The sequence below is a fragment of the Podarcis pityusensis genome, assembly GCF_964106645.2.
Source record: "Podarcis pityusensis genome assembly, chromosome: 4".
NCBI classification, from domain to species: Eukaryota; Metazoa; Chordata; class Lepidosauria; order Squamata; family Lacertidae; genus Podarcis; species Podarcis pityusensis.
This window is the reverse complement of record NC_138027.1, coordinates 16438377-16449179: the sequence shown is the minus strand read 5'-3', so window position 1 is coordinate 16449179 and position 10803 is coordinate 16438377. Positions and strand designations below refer to the sequence as shown.

The 10803-nt window shown below is 45.8% G+C and overlaps 1 protein-coding gene across 4 annotated transcripts in view; it reads left to right on the top strand.

The window, feature by feature from the left end:
* The window catches only part of SLC36A4 (solute carrier family 36 member 4), a 112477-nt gene extending 102412 nt beyond the window's left edge, over positions 1 to 10065 (top strand). For 3 of the 4 annotated variants that reach the window (XM_081002197.1, XM_081002198.1, XM_081002196.1), the window contains exon 11: positions 5970 to 10065. In XM_081002197.1, coding sequence (XP_080858323.1) covers positions 5970 to 6292 — 323 coding nt within the window. In that variant the 3' untranslated portion in view covers positions 6293 to 10065. The remainder of the gene's footprint in view (positions 1 to 5969) is intronic. The other variant, XR_013985107.1, reaches the window with a different exon arrangement.
* Positions 10066 to 10803: the final 738 nt, after the last annotated feature.

Here is a 10803-nt window from a genome sequence, read left to right as displayed (position 1 = left end):
AGATGGCGCCAGGCCAGATCCAAAGGCGGCTCTCGTCACCCAAGTTTCACACACTCGCCTTCACCCAGCAGTGGGGAACAATGGACTGAAACTGCATTGCCTCAGGCAGCAGTTACAGGCCTGACTGAGAAGAGCAGCGATATTGTCTCCGACCAAGCAGAGAAGGCTAGGAAATGCAGTTAATGGGGACAGGAAGGCTTGATTTCAGTCCTCCCCGGTGTGGTACCCTCCCAACATTGTTGGACTTCAGCTCCCATCGTCCTTGACTGTTGACCATTCTGACTTCGGGGCTTCTGGGAGTTGTAGTCCAACGCCTGGAGAGATCTAGGGTGGGTAAAGTTGTTCTGTCTCCCCCCCCCCCATATCTTCCTGTCTCACCATTAGACTCAGGTAGAGAGGGGCTGTGGGAGATCCACTGGGCTAGGCCCAGGCCCCTGTTGAGGTCAGGGCATGAGAGAGACGAGAGAAATAGGTTTCTCACAGCTGCTGCCAGCACTCTGAAAAGCAGCCAGTTCGGGAAGTCCAGCTCTTAGTCCAGAGGCTCTGAGGGCAGTTAATGGTGCACCTCTTTCCAGCTGGGCAGAGACCATAGAAGAAAATATCTATGGCAGATGGGAGGGCTCCCTGTTGCAGATTTCTGGTCCTGTCGCTCGCAAACATGGCGTCTCCGAATTGTGAAACAGGAACGCGCCATTTCCAGTTAGCAGTGTAACGGCAGAGGAGAGTCCTCTCTGGCCTCATTCTGCAGTCCTACTGGGATTAGCAGGTCCCTACTCTAATTAATTATATTAAACTTGTTTATGTAATTACTTCTGCAGTTAATTAAGTCCTTCCTTTCTAAAAGTGGCTTGTAATAATGCTGGTTCAACACTTGCTTGATGACTGCTCCTGTTTTTCCCACAGAAGTGAAGCCTTACTGCTCACTGTGTTTTCAAGTGTGACTTGAGTCTGAGGTCAAGGAGAGAGAGATGTCTGAGGGAAAGCTGTCTAGAGCAGCGTTTCCCAACCTTGGGTCTCCATATACTGTTGGACTACAACTCCCATCATCTCCGACCACTGGTCCTGCTAGCTAGGGATGATGGGAGTTGTAGTCCAACAACAGCTGGGACCCAAAGTTGAGAAACACAGATCTAGAACATAGCACTGCCAGGTCTAGAACCTGAGACTTCTCCTTAAGGGCTTAGACCTCCAAAGGCCGCCAGGTTTTTCTCATCATTGCTGCCTTTGCTCCTGATAAAGCTAAGAGACCTGTGAGATTGAACAGGTCCTGAGCAGGGAGGCCACATTTATTCAGATGAACCCAGGAAATTATTTGGCAACAGCCTTTTGATTCTGATGGTGTATTTAGGAAAACAGCAGTGCATTCTCTTGAGAAATTTTTAGAGGGGATTCTAGCGCTGTTAGTCTGTTGTGGCGAAAAAGACAACTCCGTAGTTTGTAAAAATTGTTTGGTGCTCTCAGATTTAATTAAATTTATTGCAACAGTTATAATTGTTAAGTTGCCCTGGAGGGGCTATTGGGCTCGGAAGACGCTGTGTATAACGGTTTCACTAATAAATTCATAAATTCCTAGTGCTTGCCCTCTGTTTGACTGGCGTCCATTCTTTCCCTTCTCCCTCCCCAAATATATGTATTGAGTCTCAAGGCTTCTGCATAGTAATATCGGCTGCAGATGGTGTTAGTTTCTGTTTGCCACTGTGCAGTGTTTTGGAGTCACAAGACTCTGTTTACATTCCAGAGACATTCCAGGCTGTTGGAAGTCTCACGGGAGACTGGAGACGGATGTGACGTACTGGTTTCCTTTTCCTTTGTTTCAGTTGCTCTCTGCTCTCACAGAGAGAGGATGCATTTCTTCCTGTTTGCGTGGCTTAGTAATGAAACCTAGCATGTAGCTCATACCTTCTCGTCTCTTCCCTGTGCTGGAAACTCTGCTGAATGGGGGATGTGCCTGGAGCCTTATCAGAGGCTCAGGTCGTTAATCACGAAGGGCGATTCTAGAAGATGAGCTTTATCAGCTCGGTCGAACGGAGATTCCGACAGATGGGTCATTATGCAGAGCTTGCACCCGTTGCTGCAGATTACAAACCAGCTGCACTGATTCTGCTGCACAAAAATCGGTTTGCTTTGCAAGTCACATTGCACCGAAAGGTGCGAACCGGTGTATCTGAAGGTCTGGAACAGGGAAGGTCTGGGTTCAGTTTCAACCCCCACCCCCCATTTAAGCTTGCTAGGTGACCTTGCTCCAATTGCTGCTATACCCCATAGGGTTGTCATGAGAAATGAGATGCTGGAGAGATCCCTGCACATTGCCCCTAAACTCCGTGAAGGGAGAACGGAATTAAAAATGTGCTAGCAAAGTGCACTTTGTGATGAATTTTCTCATTTTATAGAACAACCTGGATTTCACACCCAATTAAAAGAGGCTGAGATTACTTTATAACTGATGTTCACCTGCTGGGGCAATTTGTATAATTTTCATGCTATACAGACATCTGAATTATGAGAGTACAAAAAATGCTGATGCTGATAATCTTTTTTCCCCTCCCAGCAGAGAAGGGTAAGAGATTTGGGAACAGTTTATCAAATATTGCTTGTCAAATTTGTTACCCAGAGGTGGGGATGATATACCGTATTTTTCGCTCCATAGGACGCACCTGACCAAAAGACGCACCAAGTTTTTAGAGCAGGAAAATAAGAAGAAGAAAAATCTGACTCAAATGTTGTACTAAACTATTTAAAACAGCAAAGTGGGTGGCTCCTGTCCACTTTGCTGCTTTAAAGCGAGCCACGATATATAATGAAGAGAATGGAAAAAGGACAGACATTCCATTATAATGTAGCTGTTTTCATTATCACTGGGAAGTCAGTATTGGCAGCAGTCACAAAAATTAAAATTTGAGCATTTTACTGTTATTAATCAAGAATATTAATAGTCAGGGAGAGAAACCAGGGCTGTGCAAATGAGAAGTGCTTGGAGTATGGAGGAACAGCAAAGAGATCAAATGATTGTGCTCCAGTTCCTAAATCTCTGAAGTTTTCTCAAAACAGGCATGGTTGTTTTGAAAGGAAGATTCAAAATGGAGTGACTGAGCAAAGAACAGAGGAGGAAAAGAGGGCAGATAAATAGCTTCCATTCAATAACAAGAGAACACAATGTTTTTGGTTTGGTATAGGTGGACTGTACTTGTAAGAATTTGTATAATGAATTATAGATTTGGAGTGGAATATCAGTGCCTCTTTTCAGCAATAAAGATTAGCTGCTAGGAACATGGTCCACACACAAACACACAGGATGTCTGGTTATAGTTGTGTAGTTTAAACTGTTACTGAGCCAGATGCCTGCTCGGTTTTAGCTGAGCTCACTAATACTGGATTGTGGAAATGCTTTGCATGTATTTATGACTATTTCTGCAAAACTGCTACTTGAAGAAATCCCCAAACTTAATATTTTTAAACTTCAAATGGAGCTCAGAATCCGGTTAGGCAATCCTTTGCAGTTGAATTAGGAGGCACTGAGAGACAGCAATTTGCTGCTCCCCACCCCCACGAGCACCCCAGGAACACACAGCCTTCCCTCTGCCTGCAAACCTTGTCGGAGCTTCAGGGGGAATGCAAAAGCTATAGGCAGAGCAGTGTGGCTTCCCCCCCACCCCCAAAGAGCACCCCAGGAGTGCAGGGCAAAGACGCACAGCCTTCCCTCTGCTTGCAAACGTTGCTGGGGCTTCAGGGGAAAGCAGAAGCTGCCGACAGAGCCGCTTGGCTCCTCCCCCCACCCCCAAAGAGCAGCCCAGGAGCGCACAGCCTTCCCGCTGCTTGCAAACCTTGTCGGGGCTTCAGGGGAAAGCGGAGGCTGCCGGCAGAGCACCGTGGTTCCTCCCCCCACCACCAAAGAGCACCCCATCAGCGCAGGGCAACAGCGATTTGGCTCCAGGGACCACACATTTGCTCCATAAGACGCACAGACATTTCCCCTTCCTTTTTAGGAGGAAAAAAGTGCGGCCAATGGTGCGAAAAATACGGGTAGCTGGGATTTTAAATGTTGTGCACCTGGGATACATGGCATGCCCTGGATTTGCTATTGTTGGTGGGATTCTGTCTTGGTTTTGCATCTCTACACTCCGCACATCAAACATCTGGGATAAAGTGGAATTTATCTAAAATTTAAGTACATAATATATTGGCGTGTTTACCACATTCCTGTGGGGTATAATTTGTAGACTTAAATACGGCTTCAGGCTTAACACACTTGGACTGGTGTTTCTTTTGAATTGAAGCAACAGAATTCCACCCTCCATCGAACCACCCAAAGGCCATTTAGTCTGTTTGTCTGTCTCTTCCACAAAGCAGAGAGAAATAAACATTTCTGTGATCTCCTCTCACCTCCATAGCGGAGGCACTTACAATACGCCGATAATGCCCAGATCTGTTTCCCCACAACAACTGAGTCAGGAGACTTTTCCTTCTAACATCAAGTCTTGCACATTTCTGTGGAATGGTCCCATTTGACCTGTATCCTTCCGTGGAAAGCAGCTGTCTGCTGGCCGTCCGGTGGTAGGGATGACGAAGTAATTAAATTTAGTTGGCATTTTAATGCAAAGTCGACCTAATTCATACTGCTGGAAACAATGCGAGGAGAACCAAAACTTTAGGTGTCCTTCAGAATTCGTAGTTCTCCAAATTTTGCGTGCAGTTACGCAACCCAAGAATATGCACAAAAATGCATGTATTGTTGTAACCAAGATACAATGTGCATTTTGCTAGAGAAGATTTAGTAGAAAAGATGCATGCAGCAGGCAAAATCCATTGCAGAAGTGATTGTGTTAGGGGAAATGTTGGCGAATTCTCGTGAGGATTTTTATTTTTATTTTGCAAACTGATGTGGAAATATGGTAAAATGGAACCCTACAATGGGAAAATATGAAACAGAAAGAAAGCAAAATTGACAGGTTCATCCATCCTAAGGCTATTGGCAGTGAATTAGCTCTGCTTTCTCAGACCCCCCAGAATCCTTCAGCTCTGAGAGCTTCAACTTGTTCACTTCTACTTCATGTAGATACCTTATTTTATTTTATTTTTTAAAAAAAAATATTAACAATTTCAACATAATAACATATCAAAAATTCTCATATTCTTCATTTCCCCCCATTTCCCATCAAACCCTCCCCCCTCCCGCCCAAGACTTCCCTCCGCTCCTCTCTCTGATTTCTCAACTCATATTGTTCTCTGCATACTGTAAAATTGTATAACTCCTTATATTATCTATCTACTACATTAACAATCAATAGATTTGTGTATGTTTATTCAAAACCTGCCAAGGAGTCCAATTCATTTTGTTGTCTTTTTAAGTAATATGTGAAAAGTTCCCATTCTTCTTTAAAGTCACAGTTGTCCTTATCTCTCAACTTGTATGTCAATTTAGCCATTTCTGCATACAGTGGTGCCTCGCAAGACGAAAAGAATCCGTTCCGCGAGTCTCTTCGTCTTGCGGTTTTTTCGTCTTGCGAAGCAAGCCCATTAGCGGTTTAGCGGATTAGCGCTATTAGTGGCTTAGCGGGCTTAGCGGATCAGCTGATAAGCGGCTTAGTGGCTTAACGGATCAGCTGATAAGCGGCTTAGCGATCAGCTGTTAAGCGGCTTAGCGGCTTAGCGGATCAGCTGATAAGCGGCTTAGCGGCTTGGGAAAAAGGGGGGGGGGAGGAGAAAAACCCTGCAGGAACTCGCAAGACATTTTCGTCTTGCGAAGCAAGCCCATAGGAAATTCATTTTGCAAAGCACCTCCAAAACGGAAAACCCTTTCGTCTAGCGGGTTTTCCGTCTTGCGAGGCATTCGTCTTGCGGGGCACCACTGTAGTTCATCAATTTATCTTGCCATTGCTCTTTCGTCGGGATTTCCTCCTTCTTCCATCCTTGTGCCAGATATCTTAAAGTTGAAAATAACATGCCTCTCTCTCCCATTCCTCTCTTCTTAGGCATTCTGGCTGTTTCAGTCCCTCGCCTGGACATCGTCATCTCTCTCGTCGGAGCCATCAGCAGCAGCACACTAGCCTTGATCCTGCCACCGCTGGTCGAAATCCTCACGTTTTACAAGGAGAAGCAAAGCCTGTGGATGCTTCTGAAAGACATCTGCATCGCCTCCATGGGCGTGATTGGCTTCGTAACCGGAACGTACGTGGCCATGAAAGAGATAGTTTGTCCGGCTTCTTTCTTTTCTCTCAACACTACAGAGCCGTCTCTGGGCTCTTTCAATGTTTCACACTTGGCCGGAACGCCGGTTAACCTTGGAAAAGTATGAACTTTCTGGAACTCCTTGTTCCAGACTTCTTTGAGAACCAAAAATTCTGAATGGGAAGGTTTAGAGATGGGAGCCTGTCAAGTGCATTTCTGAGAACCTAAAGCCACTCCTGTTCCAACATTCAAGTTGTTCGGGCCCAAGGTCTTTGCATTCCTTCCTTTCCCATATGACCTCGTGAAGAGCATGGTTTCAAAGCATTATGGCTTTCCACATATTTATTTGCAAATGGGACCAGAGAGCAAAACACTATTCTGACACCATGTTTGGCCGATACAAACCAACGACTTTCCCGTTCATGTCTTGTTTGGCCACACTCGGCCTGTCTAAGATTTCCGCCGTCGCAAGCCCCACAGCAGTTGAGAGAATACAGATGTGCTTTTAAAATGTGAATTGTGTTAGGTTGGTTATGGGGCTTAGCCACAGGCACCACCCAGTAGATTCTGCTCCACCTGGGACCAGGTTTTGAGCTAGCTCCTCCGCTGCAGTTTCCTTCCCCTTGCAGGTCACTGCCCATGAAATGAAGTGTAACTAAATGAACAGGTTCCATAGCACGGGGTAAAGAGAGACCAAATGTGTCAAAATTGTGTCTTCGATTGCAGCGATGGGGATATTAAAACCTGTTTATGCAAAACAACAAAAATAACCTCTGCCGCGATGAGATTTTGCACGTGCAATGTCTGCTTAGTTATTTTTTGTGGAGCAGAACCACGATTATGAGTACCCATGCAAGCTTGTTTTAAATGGTTTTTTTTCTCTCTCTCCGTCGTAACTTGATTTTGACTCTACAAACTTGCAAGCTCCTGTATATTTTTCTATTTTATTCCTAACACTATAGAGCAATTCCTCTATTTTGTACTTGAGCGGTGTACATTGCGAAGGATTCTACTTTAAGCAAAAAACAACAGTAACGTGACATGCTGCGTGGAGTTCATGAGGTTTCCACCCACTTCTGCTTTTAGGAATCAAATTTCGATTGTATGTAAATGCCTTGGGCGTAATTGAAAGGAGTCTAGAGTTTTGAACCATGTTGAAACTACTTGGACTTCAGATGTCAAAGGGCTCTTAACTTGGGGCTGCACTCGTTCTTCCTAATATCTCTCCTTTGTTGTAATCTTCTTAAAGAGTGCAGCCACTCTTCTCCATACTTTAGGAAGCTCCTTTTGTGTAAGCTCCCATGGAAATGACGGTGTGCAGATCCCTTTTAATTTCAGTGAAGCTTGCCCAGGAGGACACAGGCTAGATTTTTGCCCTGTTCAAATGACGTTGGGTGTGTGTGTCTTCTGTATTACAGGCCCCTTTCACTTCTCTTCATCAGCAGCTGAGATGGAACCCCTTACTTCATAAAAAGCCAGCTCATACCTAAATCCAGCTAGGGGTCTTATCCTGGCCCCCAGGATCTGTACCACCTTCCCCCACCTGAATGTAGGCCTGATTCATGTGATCCTTCCCCCTCCTAAAACTGGGGGAGAGTGTGAATTCTGTGTGTATGAATTGAGTGCTAACACTACATGCCACAGAGTGGGGCTTCTGGAGTCATTCTGCTTCAACTCCTGTCCAGGATCTCTGCCTCTCTCTCTCTCCCTCTCTCTCTCTCTCTCTCTCTCTCTCTGTGTGTGTGTGTGTGTGTTGAATTGCATTTAAAACTGTAGTCATGCCCTGCACTTTTTAAATGAAAAAAGCCTATGCAACAGTTAGCAGCACTAATGTTGTTCATTCCATGCATACCACTACACCAGAGTTTCCCAAACTTGGGTCTCTAGCTATTTTTTTGACTACAACTCCCATCATCCCTAGCTAGCAGGGACCAGTGGTCAGGGATGATGGGAACTGTAGTCTGAAAACAGCTGGAGACCCAAGCTTGGGAAACCCTGCACTGCATGATAAAAACATAAAGCATCAACGTTTTCAACTCTTCTTCCCTGCCTCTTCCCCCAGACTGTTTGCAAAAGATACCTGGAGGTTACACGTCACCACGCATGATGGTTCAAAAACCCTGCTTTGCAAAGCAATCGCTTTGTACTGAGATGGTGAAAACGCATGTTGCTGCGATGGCTCTTTCCCCACTAGATATGTGTGCTTCTTTAATCCTGCAGTCCCAGAAAAAAGCCTATGGAGCTGGTAGAATGCCCCCCATGAGCAAAAGCGACACTTTGCTCCCCAGATGTTCTGCATCTAGGGCTGCTGCTGGCAGCTAAGCTGCATATGGGGAGAGATCTACGCTCCCCCTGCTTTGATCCCGAAATCCGACCTTTTCTCTTTTCCACCCCGAACACAGCAGATTAATGTTCAGAACCTCAGGTTGGCTGCCGTTTCCTTCACTTCAGCCTTCGGCTTGACTACTCTGTGCATCAGTCGACATGGTGCATTCTTGATATTGTCGGACTATAACTCCCATCAGGCCCAGCCTGAGTGGCCAATGGCCGGGGAGATTTGGGGAGGGGTGCAACATCTGAAGCGCACCCTGCTTGCTACCCTTTTGTGCAAAGACTTTAAAACAGACTGAGAACTCTAGCAAAGGCAGCACTGAGTTTAATTTCTCTCTCTTCCCCCCTGCTCCCGTGGTTCTGGCAATCCTCTGTGTGCCTTCAGGGGATATAAACCTGCCAGATCCACATGGCTTATCTGTTCCCTGCCCCATAAATCCCACTTGGAGACGACTGTGCAAAGCCTGCTCCAAACGCAGTGAAAGAACTGAGCCCTTAATGCTTGGCTGGCAGAAGTCTTTGGCTCACACAACCTGGATGGCGAGGCTGAGAGGCCGTGCCGTCCAAAGTCATGTTTGGTAAGTCCACAAGTGCCTTTTGTGAACAGGGCTGGGGGCAGAATCCTCAAGCTCTGAGCATCCCCAGCACCTGCCGCTGTAAAATAGACTCCCTCTTCCAAAATCCAGGGCACTGGGAGCGTTTAGTTCCTGTCTCTTGCAAGGATTCCATGCCGACAACCTTGGCAAAAGCGTGTGGCAGACTCTCCGCCCTACCAGCAAAGCTCATCTGGTTATTCCCCTCACTTGGCCAGCTGGTCAGGCTTGCTTTCCTGGGCACCACCTGAGTGTGAAGGACTCCTTAATTTCCGCCTAGCGTATTTGAAAATGCCGACAGATGCGGCTTAACTGGAAACCGCGCGGCGCCTGGGAGTTCGTTCTGTATGTGTGAATATTTAAAGCGTTCACACTGTGTATTTTTCAGTGTATTTCCTACTGTGTAGGACCTGGCTACTTCTGGGTTTGCTGATTCACAGCAGATTTTGCACAGGTGTATTGCCTCTTGTGTCAATGGCACTACTCTTGTATTCTAGCGTTGTGTGTTGGGCTTCAGCTGGTCTAAAGACATTGAAACCAGAGCAGCTGGCATGTACAAAATAAAAGTTCCGGGGAATACTTGCCAAAGATCTTTAAATGTAGCAAAAATCTTTTTAAAATAAGATAGTGACGTAGTAATTTTTTTAAAAAGATGTTACAAATGAGATGAGATGCTTAGATGAAGGCAGATGGCACTAATGAATGACGGTAGAACTTGACTCTGACATGTATTTAAAGATGGGAACAGAAATAATCATCCGCAAGTAAGATAAATGGTGTGTGTTGTTTTTTTATGTTCGCAAAGCATTGAATACAATTGAATTATGTTTATATGCTGTATGGGAATTTATATTTAAGTGGGCTATATTCTGATCAGTTTTAATGTAGCTTATTCACAGATGCTGGGCCAGAGGGCTGTGAATTTATGTGTTCGGTAGCCCTACTTTGCCTGTATCAAATAAAAATGGAAATACAATTCTCTGCTTTCCTTTGCTTTCATGATGGACCTTCAGGGTGCAATGGGGAAGGGATGCATGCTCTGGCCTCCACCAGACAAAGGTCTACTGGGAGAGGCAGTCTGGCTGGTGGCAGAGGCTTGGGTTGATGGTCGTAGGCTCAATCCCCACCATCTCCCAACTACAGGACTGGGAAATCCCTTTTCTGAAATCTTGGGAGAACTGTTGGCCGTCAAGAGTGGACATCATTTTGATGTAGAATGGCCAGTGGTCTGACTCACTGTGTGAAGTTAGCTTCCTGTGAGGTTGCACCCCTGTCCCCCCAGGAAGAATATTGTGGTAAGGGAAGAGATCAGCCTGGCCACATCCACTGGCTGAAGAAGAGAAGCATCCGCTGGGAGTTCGCTTCCCTCTTCCCTGCCTGAAAGGACACTCCACTCCAGACCCAAAGGGTGACATGTTCTGGGTTCCTCCGTCATCCAGAGGATTAAGGACTATTTGTGTGTGAGGGAGAGATTACCTGTTGGTTGTAAGCTGCCTTTGGAGTCATTTGATTGGAAGACAGTATAGACCTTCAAAGTAAGCAACAAGTATATTTTAGGGTAGCTTTTCAGCTGTAGGACTGGCCCGTCATTTGACGACAGATATTTTGAAGCAAAAAAAACTTGCCATTTGCAGACACCTTAGAACCATAGAAACAGGGACGCGGGTGGCGCTGTGGGTTAAACCACAGAGCCTAGGACTTGCCGATCAGAAGG